Source organism: Etheostoma cragini, chromosome 2 (genome assembly GCF_013103735.1).
Source record: "Etheostoma cragini isolate CJK2018 chromosome 2, CSU_Ecrag_1.0, whole genome shotgun sequence".
NCBI lineage: Eukaryota > Metazoa > Chordata > Actinopteri > Perciformes > Percidae > Etheostoma > Etheostoma cragini.
Genome location: NC_048408.1, coordinates 20603203 through 20624869, shown reverse-complemented (window position 1 = coordinate 20624869; position 21667 = coordinate 20603203). Strand labels below are relative to the sequence as shown.

The following is a 21667-nucleotide window of genomic DNA, read 5'->3' as shown; positions in this document are numbered from 1 at the left end:
CACACACACACACACACACACACACACACACACACACATATATACACATCACCTTTTATTTCTTCTACAATGTCTCCTACTAACTGGCATTTAAACCGTCTGAAAAAGTTAACTTGATGAAACTCGCAGACACCCTAAACCAACAAATACAAAAGACTTTGACAGGCACCCCAGGAGAAGGAAATGACGGAAGATTTAAAATGTCACACCATGTCCCTGGGAGGTTTAGAGAGAAACTGCAATCAAAAAAGGGCTGACAAATCTTTAGATATTCTATAAGCATCACTGAGGGAAAAACAACCGCTGGCGCTAATGGGCAAAAGATAAAAAACTTAAATAAAATCACCAGAGGGTGACGGACTGAAAGACGCGTGGACAAAGGCAGGGGAGAAATGCATTTATTTCAAATAATTGTTATTAGGCAGATAAGCTGACAAATCCCCACCCCCAACCCCGTCACCAACCAATCATGATATTTCTGGGAATCGCAGATTATGGGCTGACAAATATGGAGCTCCCAATATCAAGCATATTGGTTTGATTCAATAGAGGTGAGATATGGGAACAATAAGTCTGACAGGCAAACTGACTCAAACAGACACACAATCCAAATATGTGATGGTGTATGTGCTCGCACTAAACCATAGTAACTGTTCTTTCTCTCCCTTGATGAACAAGATTTTACTTAAAGCCTCCAATGTTGTGTGTATGATCTGCCAGCACACAAACAAATTAAGGAAAAAACATGTTTGTGTTATGATTGTAAGTGTTGAGAGATCACTGCACTGTCCCCTCCCTCTCCTGAACTCCTTCCTTTTCCATACACCTCTGTTCTTCAGCTTCATTTGCTTTCCTCATCATTCATTCATTATGTCACTCACATCAAGTATTTTGGTTTAACTCAGCATAAAGTCACCAAGTCCTCATAAGGACACTATGATTAGTTGAAATTGATGTGTAATATGTTTTTGTTGGTTTTTCAAAAGGGCAGTATTTTGTTCTTTGTGTGTGGGTGCGTGGATGCGAGAGTGGGTGAGAGATGAGTCTTTGTTCCTTGTTATACAAAGCCAAATTCCAGTAATCCCCTTACAATGGGAGAATTGGAGGAAACCGTATAGGAACGGGATGGCCAAAGCCGAGATCCATTCACTCACAATAGACTCAGAGCAAGGGATTGTGGAGTGAACAAATAGTGTTAGTTTTTCATAAGGAAGGTTTGCAGATCAAACCCCTGGCTGGCTGAGGAACATCTTGGCTGTCCTTATTCACTAACTACAAGGCACTTAAAGGGATAATGTGTAGGAAGAGTTTTCAACACTAATGGCACCTTAGAACAATATTACAATAAGCAAGTCTCCATGCATATGTAGCATAAAGAAGGTTCTTCTTATTAAAATGTATATGGACTGTTCTTATATAGTGCTTTTCTAGTCCTCACTACTCAAAGCACTTTTACAGGAACCCAAGGATACTTTGACATGGAACTGCAGGGCCAGGGTTCAAAACACCAACCTTCCCATTGTCAGGCGACCTCTCTACTCCCGAACCACAGCCGCCCAATTCACACTTAATTTTTCCAAAAAACCTCATGGGTGGTGGGCAGCGTGAACCTTATCTCCCCTCTTAATGCCCTTATCACTAAAGTGATATCCTCTCTACTTTCTGTCTCCAACTTCTTAGACAACTTGACGCTTACAAGGTGTTATATGGGTAATTTGAGTTAAAGTGTATTGATCTGAAAGTGTTAAGATGCCAAATAGGCCTGCGTGATTCAGGGAATAATACGCATCACGATTTTTTAGCTTAGAATTTATAGTAGGCCTGCATTGATAAACCGTTGTTAAATGGCGATCTCAATTCCTCTTGTTCATGATTTAATTTTAATGAAATAAATTAAATTTTTTTTAAAGGTATTTTTGTGTTTCGTATTTTCCCCTGAATGATGCTCTAATTGATATCATGATTCTCTGCCACGATTGTTATTCTCACAAAGTGTAATGTGTATTAAACACATGAACCACGGCAGAACTAAACAAATTGGCAGATTAATAAATATATATTTATTGAGATTATTTCACATTAAATCGTGAACAGGGTGAATCAAGATCGCGATTTTATAAAGATTAATCGTGCAGGCTAATACCAAACTATGAATCTGCATTTGTATATGTGGCAAAATTGATTGCTGAGTTTCATTTTTAGATCTCACCCCCACCCCCCTCAGCAGTGAATACCAATGGACAGATGTTTAGTTGAAATCAAAGAGCATGTGCTTCAACTCTGCAATACGTTTTTTGTTGTTTTTTGTATCTTCAGAGATGTTTTATTTACTGCTACACATATTGAAGTGTTGATGATTAATAGAGATGAACTAATGGAAAGGATTGTGATGTGTCAGAAGTGCCATCTGTGCCTGCTCTGGCTGCGGTGCAGGTCAGCTTTAAAATACTTAGTTGACTAATTACCTGGTTGAGTGACTCAGCTGATTGAGAGAGAAACTGTACAACCACCCATTTGCATGCTTAACTTCACTAATTAAACAACTAACAGATTATTTCAATGACTTACTGACATCACGTTACTGATTCATTATTTAGCTGATTTGCTGACTAAGTAAATTAACTAACTTTCCAGGTACCCAACCTGCTGATGGACAGATGGTTCAACAGTTTTTGGGCTGATTGACTGGCGGAGTGACAGTTTGATTGAATAACTGCCTGGCTGATAAACAAACCGTCTTCTATCGTGCCCTCTAAAACCTCTTACTGTGTGGTCATTAGTCACAAGTCAGTTCTGCCTTACACTCCATGTGTCATCCTCCTCCTGTCTCTTATTTGCTCTCCCTTCATCATTTATTTCCCCCTCTTTGCTTGTATCCCTTCTCCCTCCCTCAGTTTCTATTTTTACTTTTGCTTTCTTGGATTGCTTTTTTTTTCTTTTCTGGTTGGGAGATCTCATAATGCTCTGCTAGCGAGTGTTATTCTTTCAAAGTAAAGTTATTCATTTAGCTTTTTTATTTTTTTATTTAGCCATGATATTCAGTTTTTAACTAGCTGTAGTGACTTTGCAATGCAAGATGTGGAAAGGACAATAATAACAAGGGGCGTTGCTGAGAAGAAGATGCTAAGAAAATGAATAAGTAAAGAAAAATAGTAGAATATACTCTCAAAGATGAAGGAACTAGAGAGAGTTGGAGCACAGTTCAGTGCTACTGATGTGACGGTCTGCTGCTAAGCCCATTTTGTGTGTGTGTGTGTGTGTGTGTGTGTGTGTGTGTGCGTGTGTGTGAGATGTTATGTCATACATTGGACTAACAGAAAATCAGATGGATAAAGCACCATTTCTGCATCTTAGTCACACACACACACACACACACACACACACACACACACACACACACACACACCCTAGATGTGATTCATTTTAGTGCCCTTTGTGCTCAGTGGGGTAGAAAATAAATGTTTTCAATGGTCCTAGGCTGTTTTATTGTACATGTTTGTGTGTGGCTCGAGTGAAGTTGGGAGCCATGACACTGTGTGGGAGTCTCTTGAAGGTCTAACATGGCATTTAAATGGGAATGTGCATGAATTGCTCCTAAGCTCCTAAGTGTATTAACTACTTTGTTGTTTAAGGGCATCATTTTGCCTTGATACAGACAATAATGATTACTCTGAACTCTGATATAGTGGCTGTTTACCTCAACCTCAAAGTGAACAAGACCTTTAATTTCAGACAGTCCATTATTATTATTAGTGACAGGTCTTTTAAGGTTATGATTGGTTTATAGAAATACAAACAAGCCATAGAGTTTCATCTCTATCCTAGAACAGAAAAGTGGTGTATGCCAGACTATATTCCAAACAAACAAATATTCAGATAGACATGTAATACCCATTGCTGACATTGCTGGTATTGCTGCTTCTGTTAAATAATGTATCACTGGCACTACTCATACTCTACAGTAAAACCATCATTCCCCTTACAAAATAGGGTGATAAGTGTAAGCATAAAGTATTGGAAATGTGTAGCACTCATGCAAAATTCAAATCCTAAACTTGGATGGACGATTTTGCTTAGTGGCTAGTTTTTAATTTCCCTCTCGTCTTTTTTTTAAATAACTTTGTTGCTCCTGATATTTTTTTAAACAGAGTTGGTAAGACCCCCTCCCACACAGCTTATACCAAAAATATGCACTGCATAACAGCAAGTAGTTAACTTGAGAGGTTTAGTCTACAGCACTTCTTTGAGTCTAAACGTGTGTGCGTGTGTGTGTGTCTGTTTGTGTGCGTCTGTGTGTGTCATTACTGCTAGGTTGATTGGCATCCAGGACTGACAGCTCTCCTTTTTGGCTGACTGAACTGGGGCAAAAGCTTGCTAGATAAATTAAAGACAAAAAAAGCAAAGGTGTACAAAAAGCACTGTGAACATTCTCTCGGTGTGCACACCCATTTGTGTGTTTGCGTCTGTCTGTTGTACTCTTTTGTGCTGTGTTTCTTTGTGAATCCTATCCCTCATTATACATGGCCCATTAATGCTGGAGTGTCTGTTGTCTGAAGTGAATAAGCAGTTCAGCAGAAACACAGTGCATGCTAGTGTGTTTTTTGTTGTTGTTGTCCCACACTGGACACTGGTCTTTACATCTTCCACTTTTTTGTTTGCCTTCGTTGATCTTGTCTCCAGGCTGCTAACTCAAGAGATTTAGTCTTCAGCTCTGCTTTGAGTCTGAAGGGGTGTGCGCGTGAGAACTACAGATTTCGGCCCTGATTATCAGTTGACTCAAGACACAGTGCTAAATTATTTAGCTACTCTCTACTTGATCCAATAGAAGCAAACTACTGGGTAGAAGGAAAGATGGAAATTTACTGTACACAGAGTGGCCTATAATATGCCGCCACCATCATGCCCTTACAACTGGTGAAAATGAATATCAGTGTCGGAATTCATTTTTGAACGAGTGTAACCACAAAAAACTTCCAACTCCTCATTGCTATACTTCAGCTCTATGTCAAATGCCCCTCCGTCCAAATGAGACTTTCATGCATAGGTTGTTAACTCAGAGTGAGGAGTATGAATCGAGTTGTATCCTTGTTGAGAAAGTTGACACACTCAGCTTTCTCCGTTGGCCATACTTTTTTAATAATACATTTAGGAGTAAATAATAAAATGAACACAGCTATTTTTACTTGTCCAACAGCCCATTTTATGTTTAGAGTAGTAATTTGTCATTCAAGAGAGAAACTCATCAAGAAGTACATTTTAAAAGTTTTTGAACATGTAGCAATATTATGCTTTCACATTAAAACTCATTCATGGGCTAATCGTATTATTATTACAGGCCAGTATGCCTGCTTCATTCATTCTGGTTCCAACTATCAGTATTGTTTGAATTTTAATGATTCTGTCACAGAATCACTACCGTTACCAAATGAGTTTGCTGTTGTAAGCATTTCAGCTTTACAAACCTTGAAAGACACTAACTGTTGTTTGTGTGTGCATGTGTGCTGTGCATGGTTCTCCTTTGGTGTTGTGTGCCAACACTGACCTTTTAGCTAAGCCTGACTGGATTTGATCAGCAGCAGACTCCTACAGTAAACACACAACACAACCAAGAACTGTGGCTTTTCTATATATATATATATATATATATATATATACACACAGCCACACACACACACACACACACACACACACCTACTCTGCAAAGTCATTCTGTAAATAATGGTTAGGTTTGTTGTATTCTAGATTCATTGTTTGGGTCTCATTAGTCAAAACAGGCCAGGAGTCAAAACTATTGAAATTTAGATTTAAAGCCTTGCTGTGTACAGTGTTGGACTTTCAAAGCAGCCATCATATACAGTACGACTCCTGTCTGGTCGTTGAATAGTTGGAATGCCATAGAATGTAAGAGACATTGTCTGTTTAAGGCAAGACAAACCAATGATTTGTATGTATATCATGGGGAAGCTGAGTTATATTAGGTGATTGTACAAATGGGTCAGCTGGCTGGCTGGGGGCTAACTGTGAATGTGTCCCCGGGTCTCATCCCGACTGAAGCCTTGCCGAGCTGGGGGAGAGAGGCAGACAGACAGGGGTGTGCTAGCTGGCTAAATAACCATTACATTAGTTTGCCATACATTGCCATACAATCCATTACAAAACAATGATGTGGCAGAAAACAAGATGTAAGTTTTATTAAGTATAACTCTCTCAGCCCTCTCAGGTCCATCACAACCAGAGCCAGACCGATATGTTGGCGGGCCGAAATTATTGGCACATATTGGGCATTTTCTAAACTATCAGTTCAAACGGCTATTATTAAAATAATATAAAAACGGATGAAACACCCTGCAACAATGTTATGAGTGTTGGCGTTGCATAGTTTGTCCAACATGGGGTGCCATACAACCTCCCTTTTGGCAACACCTTGATTTTTGTGGTGTTATTTATTTATTTTTTCCAAAGAACTTTCTGTTTCATATCTTTGTATTTTTATACATTTCATTTTTACTTTTTATCACAACTTTAATATATTTTGATGTTCCTCTGTTCTGTTGTGACACTAAAACAAGTTTATTTTTAAACTTTATCATATATTTTTAGTGAGGACTCATAAATAACTATAAATAACTCATGTTAGAAATATCTGTTTACGTTTTGTTACCCATTTCTGGATTTTCTTTTTAAATATATACTGGCCAATATATCGGATTTTTAAATCCTCAAATATTTGTATTGATATCAATCGGGCTTTAATCACAACTATGTCCATATGTTAATTTTCTCAGGCGTTTATTTACACTTTGTGTGTTTGTGTGTGTGTCTTTCTTTTTGTTGATTGTCATGTTGTGTATTTGTACTTTGTTTTAATTTGTAGGCTGTTGTTAATGTAAAGCACTTTGGGTTCACGTGCAATACAAATAAAATTGACACTAAGGAAATTGAACATTGAATTGAAGGTAATAGGCACCACTAAATAAAGAATGACAGTTACATTTCATTTAATTATAATTTTAAATCAGCTCTTGCTTAGTATTGTTGGACTCACAGAAATAATGTTTCTATTTGAATCTGAGAATCCTAATGGGATGTATTGTCCTCACTGCCCTTTTCTTTGTCTCTGTGTTCAGAATCTGCTATCGGAGAAGGTTGACCAGATGATGGAGTGGTCCTCTCGGCGTTCGGTCGTCCGGATGAACGGAGACAAGTTCCGTCGCTTTGTCAAGGCCCCACCCAGGAACTACTCTGTCATCGTCATGTTCACTGCCCTGCAGCCTCAAAGGCAGTGTTCTGTCTGCAGGTATGTACCTATTGCAGGCAACAATTTGCAATGCTCCCACCTTAACATCCATTCCTCTGTACTTCTTCAAGTATAGGGATAAAGCGCGACGTTTTGTTATTGACAAGCTCTTAAAGAATTCTGATATTTTATGTGTACAAGAGACTCTGCTACCCAAGCAAGATTTACATAAACTTAACTCTATTAATTTCTATGGCGCAGGTGAGTCGACAACAGATCTAAGTATGGGTATACTTAAGTATAAATAATAACATTTTAAATGCTGTAATCAATCCGGCACTTAGTGATACCAGATATTCGGCAAAACTATGGAATCACTGGAACACGCACCTGTACCTGTTTTAATTATTGGGCAGTGCAATTGTAGATTTGTATGTATGTGTGTTTCTTTTGTGATATTTTTGGGGATCAGTTTGTCTTTATGTAACTGTTTGTATTTGGTCTGAACCCCTTTTGTAGTGTTTAGTGTACTTTTTTTTAAATCTGGACCTTGAGTCTGTAAATAAAGAAATATATATATTCATGGTGTTTTTCCATTACATGGTATCTACTCGACTCGCCTCTACTAGCTTATGCATGAGGAGATATTCCATAACAATTTATTTTTATTTACTAAATCAGACTTGCGTCATGTTTGCAGTAGAATTGTACATGTAGTGCAATGCAAAAGGGTCAAGCACCACCCCAAAAGGTGAATACAAGAGTAGAAGTTTGATTTTAATTGTAAGTTAAGAGTTTAAAATAATTGCTGTTTGAATTGAACAATGTTAACTGACTGACAATCCCAGTATTCTCGGTACCATGGACAGCTCTGCACAGAGATGACTCTGGAGCTGTCCTTGGTCCTGAAAGCTACTTTGGATTTCTCAGTGAAATCATTACAACCAATATTGCATATATACAGGTTTCTTTAATTACCGTGTGCCAAATACCAGATCAATACATTAAATACACTGTTTTCTCTCTAAACTAAATGAAACCAAAAATAGGCTATTAGACTACTGCAGCATGATAGGTTGTTGTTAACATAGTAGTAAGCACAAAATTGTCATTAGGATGTACTAAAGTGTTTATTGTAGACATTGTTATATACCAATATTGATAATATGAATACTACACTTATGTCTTAAGTGAAGTCCAGTCGGTTGATGAATTCAACATTGACCTCCATCCTGATGTTTTACTCAAATCAGTCACTCTTCTACTTCATCAGTCACTTGATTAGATTATTTATTTATCACCATGTCAGCACTCCTCAGCATCTTGCCTATTTTTATGTGTGTGTGTGTGTGTGTGTGTGTGTGTGTCATTCTCTCTCTTTTTTTCTTTATAAATTATCTTTTTTTGAAGAGTAGAATAACATTAGTTTCACACTATTAACACAACCCAGACACTCTTTCACACATTATCTATCTCAGAAGCAATTTCTCTCACTCTCAACAAGAACCTAGACTACTTATTTATATTAAACTGCCAGATGCATTTATTAATGTCAACCCACTCTCATTCACCCTTATTCCTTTTATTTTTATTCCTTTTCTATCTGTCTGCTTCTTTTACTCTTTTTGTCTGTTTGTTTGTTTGTTTGTTTGCTTCTGTCTCTTCCTCTATCTCTCCTTCCATTTCCACAGGCCTTCCCTTATTAACATCACAACAGCATCCCATCATTAGAAAAAGAGAGCAAGAGTTAGAGTAGGAGATGGATGTTAGATGGTGACCTGAGTGTCTGCGTTAAAAGGACTATCAGCCAGTGAAATAGGCAGCTAATCACTGAGGTCCTTACACCCACATCACTCTTAAGCTTTGTCCCGGTTCCATACCACATAGTTCTTTTAATTGGGCAATTTGTAAGCACGTCAGTGATGGCCAGTGTTTGTACATCATGCCCTATGGCGTACAAATGGACAAGTGATTCAGGGCTGCCAAACATGATGGGCAGTGATGCAACAGTTTAGGAACAGCACTGGCTTAACCCCTATCCATGAACAGAAATTGTGTTATGTTAGATGAATTTCAGAAAACTGGCCTGTCCTTAACTTAAGAGATAGCAACTGTACATATTGTTGTACTTTGGTTACTAGGTTATGTTTAGCATGTATTTGTGGGGCCAAAATGTTTTCACTAAGGGGTCAATAACACAAGAAGCACCGCTAGAGAAACGTCGGTAGAGAAGCATTGCTAGCAAAACCATTGTTTTCATATGGTACAGGACGCCCGCCGTGCCCGTTTTAACATTCTTTACCGACTCTAACTGGCCATAATCACTTTAATACTTTAATTACCCTGTATATTTCTAATGCTAATCACTAGCTCTTATATGAGCTCGCTATCTGCTTATTGTGTGGCTTTTTCTGCTGCTATCTCTCTGCTTAAATTAATTTGTTTTGTGGGATAGACCCCTGGTAACATCTAAGATTGTTGACTTGGCTTTGTGTGTTTTTTTGAATTATTCACTTTTTTATATTTCACTTAGAATCCTTCAGTGTAGCAGGGAACTTGTATTCACCTCTAAATTCTGTTTTGTTTTGTCAGATGAACATAAAAACAAAAGGTAATTTAATAAAAAAATTTAAAAAAAAAACATTGGAAATAAAGTTAAGACATAAATAAATGAAGACAAAAAACACAACAGTTCAAAGTATACCTACAACACATATTATAGATATAAGATTTATGTCTGGACAAAAATGTCATACTATGTTAAGAGTTATTGTTGTAGTTTAAAACAATTTGTAGCATTTTCACTACCAAACTTTGAAAAATTAAAAAAGGTTTTTGTCATTTGTTAAATTATTCAAGTCCCTGACTTGTTGTGCTGGTTAATTTATGTGACCTCGGTATGACAGATATGGTGACTGTTATTAGATTGAAATAGTTGGTTGCCATGCACAAATAGATAAGATGGGACAGAAATGAACAGACTGAACTTTTTACAGCACATAATCTTTCAAGACATTTTTCCATTCGACACAAACTCATGATCATTTGAAACTGAGCATCATTTAGTTGGGACTGGGAGGCTTTGGGGATCACACACTTAAAAATGTTCAAAAGTTAAATGCAGGTCATTAATAGATACGTGACTTATATCTTGTAATTAAATTTAAAAATTAAAAGTGTAATTTTTAAATTTACACGTCTTGCATGTCCTACAATTTAGATAATGTGTTTACTTCGCTGCTTTAAGACACAAACAAAATTGGTTTAATATCTAACATTCTGACCACATTTTCCTTTATAGTTTTGTTTTAATTTCTTACGTAATGGACTTTTTGGCAATACAATGACACATCTTATCAGTTGGACAGTTAGGAAAAGATAAATCTACACTAAATACCACAGACTTACGGGCTAGTTCAAAGCATCTGTGACACCAGCTCCAAAATGGTGTTTACAGACAGAGAGGAGCACCCCTCTAATCCCCCGACAGTCTGCTTGCCTGAGTTTCAACTTCATCGTTGCTGACTTTTTGAAACGGTAGACACTTCAAAGACACCATCCTAAAATTAGCTGCAAATAACAGCATCACACATAACAAATCCTGGCGGACCATTTCACAGTAATTAAAGCCAAAACAAGAGGACGTTGACATAGGACACAATGTCACAGTGAAGTTTAGTAGAAGGAAAGACAGACACAAGGAAGCGTGTACAATAATGGACTGCCTCTTGGCATTTTAGTGTTTGTTCTGTCATGTAGGAGTATAAAGTAATTGACAGGATTAACTTAGCTAGTTAAAATAACACCTTAATTAAGCTACGTTTGAATTAAATGAGGTTTGGGAAGAGAGAATAGAAAATGTGTTTTCACATGTCATGAAGTCCACTACGGGATGAAGAGAGAGAGACTGCCAAGGATCTAGTGTACAGTTTTCTTTTCTTACTCCCTCCATCTTTTAACTTTCTTATCCCCATTTATGGACTTTTCATCTTTACTTAGCCTAGAGCAGTCTATTTCACATTGCCCCTTTGCTTACCTTCTCTCTTTTTTAATCTCTGTCCACCTTCTGTTTGAGTTCACTAGTTGATTTTTCTGGTGATATTGTCCTCCTTTTTATACCCTTATTTGTCTCTTCATGAATAAATGCATTCATTTTATCCCTTGTGCAATATCTGTGCCTGTGGCTTGTCAGAATCAAAATAATACCTTCCAAAGGATTAAAAGAGCATGTTAAGAAATAGAGAAAAAAAAGCCAACAAACTACACCATACTTTATCTTTTGGCAGTATTGGTTATTGTTTACTTGCATCACCTGCCTCTAGGTTTGCAAAACATAATACAAAATTGGTGTCTCTTCATATTTGTTACTCATTCGAATCTGTCTCATTATCTCATCTTATTGTCTCATTTTATAGGCAGGCGAATGAGGAGTACCAGGTCCTGGCAAACTCGTGGCGTTACTCATCTGCGTTTTCCAACAAGCTCTTCTTCACAGTAGTGGACTATGATGAGGGAGCTGATGTATTCCAACAGGTAACTAGTTATTTACGTAGAGTATTATCAATGCCACTTTAATTTATCCAAAAGTTGTACCTTGTATTCTTTCTTTTTCTCCCTCCATCCCTTCGCCATCCCTCTGCATGTGTATGACATCCCTTTTTCCTCTGTGACATAATGGGAGTCCCTCATCATTACCCAAAGCATTCATTTAATGAAACACATTCACACAGTAATGTGAAAGCCACAGTAAAGCACCACTCGCCGTTGTTGCAACTGCAGTAGCTTGAGTTTAAAATCTGTTGGATTCTTTTTTTGTTGTTCAAATGTCACGGCTAAAAGACTGAAATACATTTTTGACATTTTGTGGAATAGGTTCATTTTTTATCATACTTACCAGAATGCTGAAGATAAATGTGCTTGCCAAAAACCCCGTGTTGGTTGCTCTGGCTGAAAAAAAGAGGAAAGGAAAACTAAAAAAAAGAGGTGTCATTGTGCCATCCACTTCCACCTTGCCACTGTGGTTAACTAGTATAGTACTACAAAGACATTTTGCTGCCACATGTGGCCTACAGTCTTTCACAACCTCTGCTTCTCTCAAATCCTGTTGCTCTCTAAACAAATAACCTTACCTTCAAGGAAAATGAAAAAAGTACCCATACAAAAAGCTATATGTGCTCACAGAAAGACACAAAGACACAACATCCTGCAAAGGCAGGAAGGTGAAGAGTATTTTTACAATTCATGCTGAAATACCACACATGCACACACATAGACACACCCTAAAGAGGCTTCTATTAGTGGACACAAATGACTGGCTCTGCTGTGCAGGGACGTTGATGTCTACAGGACATTTAGACCTTCTGTTCTCACAAATACAGGCTTATGTTTGCAAATCCGTCATTCACCTTTTTAACACTTAAAAGATGGGTGGCTCTAACAACGCTCTAAGCTAACGGAGATAAATAATCTTCATAATAACTCTCCTCTCATTTCTGTCTTCCTTTTCTGTGCTCATTTCCTTTGTTTTCCCCTCCTCCAGTTATTGTTGTTGATAATTGTAGGGAGATTTGTAGTTAAATAGGTGGGAAGTGAGTGAGATAAAGGAAGTAAAAGAGTTCTTCCAGTTATCTTTATTGTGTGTGTGTGTGTTTGTGTGTGTGTGTGTGTGTTACATTATTTCAAGCACATGCAATAAAAAGCTTTCTAGAATGAACCCGTTGTTTAAGCATTGATTGAAATGCAAACAAACACAAGTCAGAGAGGATATTACCTTGACACCCTATCCCCTCAATTTATTATTTCCCTCTAGTTGAACATGAACAGCGCTCCAACCTTCATGCATTTCCCGGCTAAGGGAAAGCCCAAGAGAGCTGATACGTTTGACCTGCAAAGAATTGGCTTTGCTTCAGAGCAGCTCGCCAAGTGGATTGCAGACCGCACGGATGTTCAGGTACCACGCACACATTCATTCACGCACATTTGCAAGAAACCTGGACACATTCGCAAAAAGATGTACATTTGGTACAGTACATACAACCCCAATACAGTTTGTGTATACATAATGGATCTAAAAATATTCCTAAAAGTGACCTCTATAGAATAGTTTAACCTTAAAGGAAAATGTATCCACTTTTAAATAAAAAAGAAAGCCTTCAATTTAGGGCTGTACGATTATGGCCAAAATGATAATCCCGATTATTTTAATCAATATTGAAATCATGATTAATTATCAGGATTATTTGTTGATTGTAACCAAAACAAATTTTATAGTCACATAGGCTAATCATAACTGCTTTCACATCCATATTATGCTACATTGTTCTGTCGTAAGTTGTATGTTGTATATACAGTACACACAGCTGCAACACATGTAAACGAAAATTAGCTATCTGAAATAAATAGACTACAATGTATTTTTAATAGCTTCTTCACTTGTTTTCAACAGTAACTGATCAAAAGAGCTAGGGAGGGAGAGGGAGTGCGATCAACGTATAGGCTACTCACAGAGTGACTGCAGATTCATTATGAATGGGTCCAGCAGGGTCAAATGGCGGGTCAGCAGAGTTACAAACGTTGTGTGTATGAAATGTCTGTATTGTCACTGTGCTGCATTTTTATGAACTATAAAATTCTGGCCATGGGTTACATCTCTTGCAGTTCCAGCAGGCTCTGTCTCACATGCTAATACTCTACAAACTGAAGTTAGTTGCATTCAATAACTTCTGTGTTTTTCGCCGTGGAGACATCAGGACCGGTCCAACGTAGAGGAAAAACGTCGAACACTAGAGCCCTGTGAGCTAACAGACGGTTGTCTAAAAAACAACACAGACGGGACAAAATGTTGCATTTACTAGTGAACTGGTAAACCTTGTAACCTACGTATAAACGACTGCCATCTGTTGTAGAATTTTCCTCACGTTACTCTGTCCTCTGTGACCTTCTACATCTAGAAGCTAAGCTGCGCGGGGCAGGGCAAAACTCTGACTGGCACATGATCAGACAGTGGTTTAGGGAGCGGTAGATTGGCTTTGCAAAAAAGCCTGGAGCGTTCTATGAAATGACGCATCTAAAATATCGCTCGATCAAGCAAATTTGATTAATTGTGCAGCCCTAATTCAATTGATGCCAGAATCCTAAAGTCTTGTGAAGATTTTGCTTTGCTTTTGAACCACAAACTCACTGCTGTGGAATATGCTTAGAAGTGGTCAGAGACCCACCTTTCCAAGCAGTCTCAGTAGGGTTGGGTTTTCTGTAACAGCATTTACTTCAGCCTAAAAAGAACTCTGTCTAGTTTACACATCAAAGTCTATTTACAAGCCTTGAGGAGTACTGCTGTATGTTTTAGGAGTGCAATGATAAATTGTTCAAGTACTCTTTTAAGCTAATCCAGTTAGTATATAGTATATAAGTATATGAGTTTACTTTTAACCAAACAGGTACAGTCTACAGGCATCCTTAGTCTTTGCAAAGGCAGATGCAATATTGACAATGTCATACGAACAGGTTACTGCACATCCAGGTGGGTTTTAGATGCCTTTACTTAATGTTGATGGCACCTGAAGATCAAGCCTCCTACCATCTGACTTCAACTTCTTGTTCCCTAAACAACCTGTCAGCCACGGATTGGCAGAAAGAGTCCTACTGACATCCTGTTGATGGATCTGGATTCAAAAAGCTGCCTTTCAGTGTGTATCTTTAACGCATTTGGTTTGGCTTGTTCCTGTTTTGAATGACATCATTGCTGTCAATTACGGGGTGGTTGGGTAGATGGGTGGAGATTGACGTTATACATTCACTGGCCACTTTATTAGGTATACCTGTTGAACAGCTCTTTAACGCATTATCTAATTAGCCAACCATGTGGCAGCAACTCACCACATGTAGGCATGTACACACGACCAAAAGGATGTGCTGATTTCCAACCAAGTATCAGAACGGGGATGAAAGGTTATGTGACTTTGAACGTCGCATAGGCTTGATAGAATATTTCATAAACTGATCTACTGGGATTTGCATGCACTTTCCGGGGCGTAACTCAAATAACCACTCGTTACAACCAAGGCATGCAAGATAGCATCTCTGAACACGCAACACACCAAACCCTGAAGCAGATGAGTGACAGCAGCAGAAGACTTCATCGGGGTGCCCCTCCTGGGGGTGCCACTCCTGTCGGCTAACAACAGGAAATTGAGGCCACCATTAAGATATCGCACACATGCTGTTATAACGCAAACATGCCCATACAGTTTTGCAGCTGGGTGAAATTTTCCCTTTTTATTTTCTTCTTTATTTTTTTACACCCACATGGTTGAACTTTGTAGATTTTCACTCAGTTTTTTGCTTTGAGGCTTTGCTAAAGTGTTGTTTACTTATATTTTTTTACTACTACAAGTTATATCTGACATTTTGTATGTTCAAGGGTAGACCCTCTGTTGAACACTTAGTTCTGTGAATTGAAATTTTGTAAAAGCTTTGACATTGGACATAACAACAAGTGCTGTTCCAACAGTCAAGAAGGAGTAGTTTATTGTAAAATACAAAACATTTAAAATGAAAGGAAATAGAAAAAGCTCAAAAAGTTGGATATCTTTTGTAATGTTTATTTGTGTATAGGTTCCACCCCTGTGCAACCCTGAACAGCATAAATAGATATACAAATAAATGGATGGGCGCCTGGGTATGGGCGCCCACAAATAGAGGTTTACTGCTCGATGAAAAGATTAGTTTTTCTTTTTTCTTTTCAGTTGTGGTCAAGCCAAGAAAAGATATCTCTTTGTTCAAAATGACAAAAGGAAGAATAAAGAATATTCATTTAATGAAGGTTATGTACTCTTCATCTCACACTTTATCTTTCTCTCTCTCTCTGTCCGTCCAGATTCGTGTATTCCGTCCTCCTAATTATTCAGGCACTATTGCTTTGGCTCTGTTGGTGTCACTGGTTGGAGGTCTGCTGTATCTGAGGAGAAACAACTTGGAATTCATTTACAACAAGACTGGATGGGCTATGGCTGCACTGGTATGACACACAGATACATTTATAAGAACACACACACACACACACACACACACACACACACACACACACACACACACACACACACATACACACACATTGGGGTTTAATCCACTGTCAGAAGTTCAATATATGCTCTGCCAAAAATGTCCGCCTACACAAGATGTGGACACACTGTTAGTAAAGTGAAACGGTTCAGGAAACAAATTAAGTGAAGTAATCTCACCTCATTTGTAGAAAAAAACTAGTACATCAACACTAATGTTTAATCTCTCTCTCTCTCTCTCTCTCTCTCTCTCTCTCTCTCTCTCTCTCTCTCTCTCTCTCTGTGATAGTGTGTAGTTTTTGCGATGACATCCGGTCAGATGTGGAACCACATCAGAGGTCCTCCTTACGCCCACAAAAACCCCCAGAATGGACAAGTGGTATGAGTCAAAAAACATTTCCTGTCTACACAACCATGCCTTCATCTATCTATCCATTTGTTTCTCTCATTCCTCCTCCTATCCTTTCATTTTTGTTCTTACGTCCAACCTTCCATCTATCTGTAGCCCTACTTTCATCCTCCCCTGTTTTCTTCCTTTCCTTGCTTTTTATACTCTAAGAGTTTTACAGGGTGGTGAGTAAGGCTGTGTAAGATCCATGATAGGAACATCTGTAAGGCTGTTGGCCCTGAGTAAGATGCACTTTGTGCCATTACCACCTGCTAACAGGTCACCACTGGGACAGTGTGTGTGTGCTCCTGAACAGCTGGGAGCACTCATACTGTGTTAATATTTCCTTAGAGACACATTAGAGTCATCTTGGACCGGACAAAGGTAGCTAGAGGGGCACAGAGAGTTTCTAATTCTCCTCGTGTGTTTTATACAGTTATTGTTTTTCGGACAGCTGCCACTTATTACCAATATGTGTCCTAAAAGTCACATACACACACAGCCTTTCCAGATACAGTTTTGCTATTCATCATATAAGTTTGTTTATTCAAGTGTGAAATTGAAATAACAATTTGAGAGAAAATGAGGGAGGAGGGAGAGAATGTGATGGGATGAGTGAGAGATAGAAGCACAAAAGGGAGGGAGGAATAGAAGTAAAGGAAATCTTCCTTAAAAAATGGCTATGTTTTTCCATTATTATGTCATCTGGTACATTAAGTGCATTTGCACACACATGGACAGAATCCTTTCCACAGTGAGGGATGCGTGGGGTCACAGACCCAGGTATGAAGCAGTGTTGTTGTTGTAGGAAAAGTCAATTCAGCTCATGCAGAGACTGGAAAGGATTGGTATTCCCTGTAGCTACCACTCACTAGAGAATAAACACAAACACACAACAGAGGGGAGTACACCAACATACTCTCATAAAGTCAAAAGAAAATACTGTAACAATAAAAAAAAAAGCATCTCACTTCCCGCTTTCCCCCTCCCATCCTCAATTCCACATGGCAGGCTCCCTCTCACTTGTAAAAGGCACTCCATTTGTCAGGCTTTGTTGGCTCTCTGTCATTTTTCACTCTGTTTGACAACAAATAGGTTACAGCGTCGTCCTATGTAGCTCCCAACTGTAGCTCTCAGTCTTCACCCCCCCCGATCTTCTTTCTCTTCCCCTGTTTTTCCTATCTCTCCACTCCGCTCTCTTTGCCACCTTCTTGCTTCTTAAAAATTATTTCGTCAATACATGCACCTATAGGCAGAGGTGCTAGTATTGTTGGAGACAGAAATAATGACCTTCTAATTTTTTTATATACATCTCCTGTGTTTTAGTCTTTTCAGTCTCAGCTCCTTTCCTGTATTTATGACACCACTTTCTACTTCCTCCGTTCTTTAATTCTACTTTCACTGTGTCCTTACTGTTAATCAGTTCATTATCTTCCCTTCTAATTCCCCTTTCCCCTTTTACTGCTTTCTGTTTTTCTCTATGTCCTCTCTTCTCCCTCTCTCTTTCACATCTCTGTCTCTCCTCATACCATCTTAATATAAAAATGAAGTGGAGTCAGGTAGTTTGATACATTCCTTCCTGCCGCTTCAGTCCTCTCTTCCTCTCTTGTTCTTGGCTTTGTATGAGCTTAGCAGAGCGACGAGTGCAGCATTAAAGCTTTTGAAATTGTGAAGCATTTTAAACAAAGAAATACATGTATTCCGTACCTGTTGGGAACAGTACCCACTGGCATTTGATTCAGATGCAAAGGTGAATAGGTAATAAAAGATGTGTCATTGAGCATACCGAAAACAAATTATACCAGTTAGCAGGAGAAATGCTAAAGAGCTGGCAGATTTCCCACTGTTAACCCAGTCTAGTCTAGTCTACCCAGTAAGTTTAGGTTTCATAGCTTGGGATTTTAGCAAACTGCAGCTTTTAAAAGAAGTTATAAGGTCAAGTACAAGGGTCCAAAATCAGATAAAAATGTGTCATATTACTTCAGACAATTCTGCTTTAATATGTGTAAAAGAAACACATGCATACTGTATTCTTAAAGGAACAAGGCAACTTCTTGGGCCTTTGCTTATTCGCCATGTCCCCCAGAGTTACATGAGTCGATTCATACCCTTCTCATCTCCGTGCATGTCGTAACTCTGTCCGGCACACCCAAAGCACTGCAACTTCTGCTACTTGGATGGTTGGACTTGCTAGCAGCACACAATAAGCCTTGTGGTGAGAAGCAAAGAGTAACAACAGTGCTTTTCAGGTGTTGCGCTAATCACTCCACCCAAGTAACAGTGCTTTGGCTTCTGAGAATATAGTTCCCGGTTTTTAAATGGTTAGAAGATGGCTATGTCTCATGTCACCTTGTCATTTGTAATATACAAATCACAACCTGATAAAAAGAACATGTTGGCATTATTTTGTCAATTATTGGGAGCAGTAGGCTAGTTGGAGCCGGTTAGCTCCAGGATCTGTGGTAAGCTAGGCTAGAGCTAGGTGTGCCAGACAGAGTTACAACACGCATGGAGATGAGAAGGGAATGTATGAACTTATCTAACTCTGGGGGATACAGTGAATAAACTAAAGTCCCGATAAGTTGGCGTGTTCCTTTTAATGTGAGATTGTTATTTAAACTTACATTTGTCTACCTTGGAAGTATTTTTTAGAAATGTCATAACTGATTGCATTGTTAAAATAACAGATATTACCAATTTCACTAACAATCATCAACTGCCTACATGACGCCATACGTCCATTTGCATATTTGTGACAGCATAAACATTTGCATTATGCACATTTGCATAAGCTTGGTGGTTGTGTCAGCAAGGTTGATAGACAGAAATAGAAATCTTTAGCCAAGGCAGCGCTACATTTAAAAAAAATGCTGCAGTTCAGAAAGCTAGCCATTGCCCATCTTAATGAAAAGGAATCCGTTGAACGTGACGCAACTATCCAGTACAACCTTACCTTTGTCGATCTGAAATGAAGGCCTAATTCGTGTTCTGTCATGACAGTGGTTGGAAATTATTGAGCAGCCAGACCCACGTGAAAAGTTGGTCTGAAAAGTTGCTAAGTTGGCAACACTGTTTTCATGGAGACAGATGCTGTGTGCACAAGGGGAGGGGCTGTGTATCTGTGTGCGTGTGCGTGTGTGTGTTCTTGTGTGTGTGTGTGTAGAGTGACAGAGAATCGGAGGAAAGCAGTGAAAGGAAATGCAGTTAAACGAATGCATGTTTTAAATAGAGTTACGCAATGTCTGGCGGCTGCCGTTGATTTTGTGGCGCACCGCCACAAATTAGTCTATGTGGGAAACACTGTGCCAGTTTACATGTAGACTTTGACTGGTTTACACCTGATGACTAAGAAGATACCTGTCCGTAAAGTGTGATTCCAGGCTCATTATGGTAATAGATAACATTGTATCACAGCCGCCCTTTCCTTGCTAGATAGCTAGCTAGGCTTTTTGCAGAAAAAACAGCAAAGCTAAACACCTAAAAATGTTTGACATTATATAGTGCCATGGCTACTAGTAGCAAACATATTTACAATACTGAACAAGTTTTATTGTTTTTTTATTAAATTAAACCAAGGGAGATGTATATCACATTTAACTATGTGCTTATTTTATAATCAAATGCATATTCTCTGATTTCTGATACAACATACCCTAAAAATGCTTGTATGAGGTGAGGTCAGATATTATCTAGTCTATATCCATGACGTTCCACTTCTATAATTGCTGCGGGGCTGCAAGAAATTCCACCGGTTGCGTTTTTTTCCCCGCTTCCTTCCGCTTTCTTTGTGTTGCAATTTTAAACTTGGTGGAGCAGTGAGGACTATTGTTGACTGCTCCTCAGATCTCTGCAGGGTAAATTGAGACAGCTATCTAGATTATCTGTCCATTCTGAGTTTTCTCTAGAACAACTATTTAGCAGCAGCTCCGTGCGGAGTTTAGCGCTTACCATGACGATTGGGATTGTCTTAAAGAAATGCCATTAAACCAGAGCACGTTTTCCTCCCATTCTATGTGAAGTAGCCAGAACCTCCTCCTTCCCCCGCGCTTTGGAAGAGGATCTGGCAAAGCAAGACTAGATATGTAAACTACCCTCGATGTCCAATTTATTAGGTACACATGTACAGTCTACTGCAATCCAATACATACAGTACACACATTTCCAAAAATGTCACCATAAACTGAACATTATGAGCTTCATAAGAATAGATGTTATGGCAGGGCTGTTGTTTTGGATTGAATTAGACCGTACAGGCATACTTAAATAAGGGACCACTGAGTGAATGCAAACCTATTATGTGAAATTACAGTATGCAAACCTATTTGGGGCTTGCTCTGTTATGTTATTACTTCCTTTTAAGCCTCCTACAGGCCTAGCCTCCTAGGCCTCATAACCTAACCTTAATCATTCCTCTTTAACAGCAACTGCCTCATTGATAACCCCAGTGACATACACGCTTTAACCCAACCACTTCTCTTCAGCTTCTAGGCTAGATAGTTTTTTTGTAACCACTCAGCCGAAGTAGCTACAGAGAAAGCTTCATTAGATCTTGTGTAAATGGCCATCATCTCTCTTATTTCATCACTACCGTCACACCTTTTCCACCTTCATCCTTCCCCTCTATGCTTGCTTTAAATCCCGTTTTCTCTCGCCTTCCTCTGACAGTGAATTGCTTGAACTGGGCAGATGATATTGAAAAGATACCTGCCTTATCTTTCCTGTTCTACTTCCCTCCTCTTTTCGTGTTACTTCCTCTCACTTCCCTCTCTAATCTCCCACTCTCCTCCTATCTCCCTCTCTCCCCAGAGAGTGTAATTCCTTTAAAATGATGAGCGAGCGAGGCCAGGTAGACTATATTGAAAGGATTTGTCAACTGATGAATGGCACAACCAAGCAGATGAAATTGTAGTGAGCGTCTTACTGTGCAGCCAAGAAAATATTGCTAGTTCATTTTTGCTTAGACACATACACACGCACGCACGC

General features: G+C 38.8%; 1 protein-coding gene across 1 annotated transcript in view; it reads left to right on the top strand.

The window, feature by feature from the left end:
- Positions 1 to 21667, top strand: part of tusc3 (tumor suppressor candidate 3) — a 72452-nt gene that overhangs the window by 23283 nt on the left and 27502 nt on the right. The window contains exons 2-6 of the mRNA XM_034897238.1: positions 7128 to 7297; positions 11653 to 11770; positions 13047 to 13187; positions 16113 to 16253; positions 16586 to 16675. Coding sequence (XP_034753129.1) covers positions 7128 to 7297; positions 11653 to 11770; positions 13047 to 13187; positions 16113 to 16253; positions 16586 to 16675 — 660 coding nt within the window. The remainder of the gene's footprint in view (positions 1 to 7127; positions 7298 to 11652; positions 11771 to 13046; positions 13188 to 16112; positions 16254 to 16585; positions 16676 to 21667) is intronic.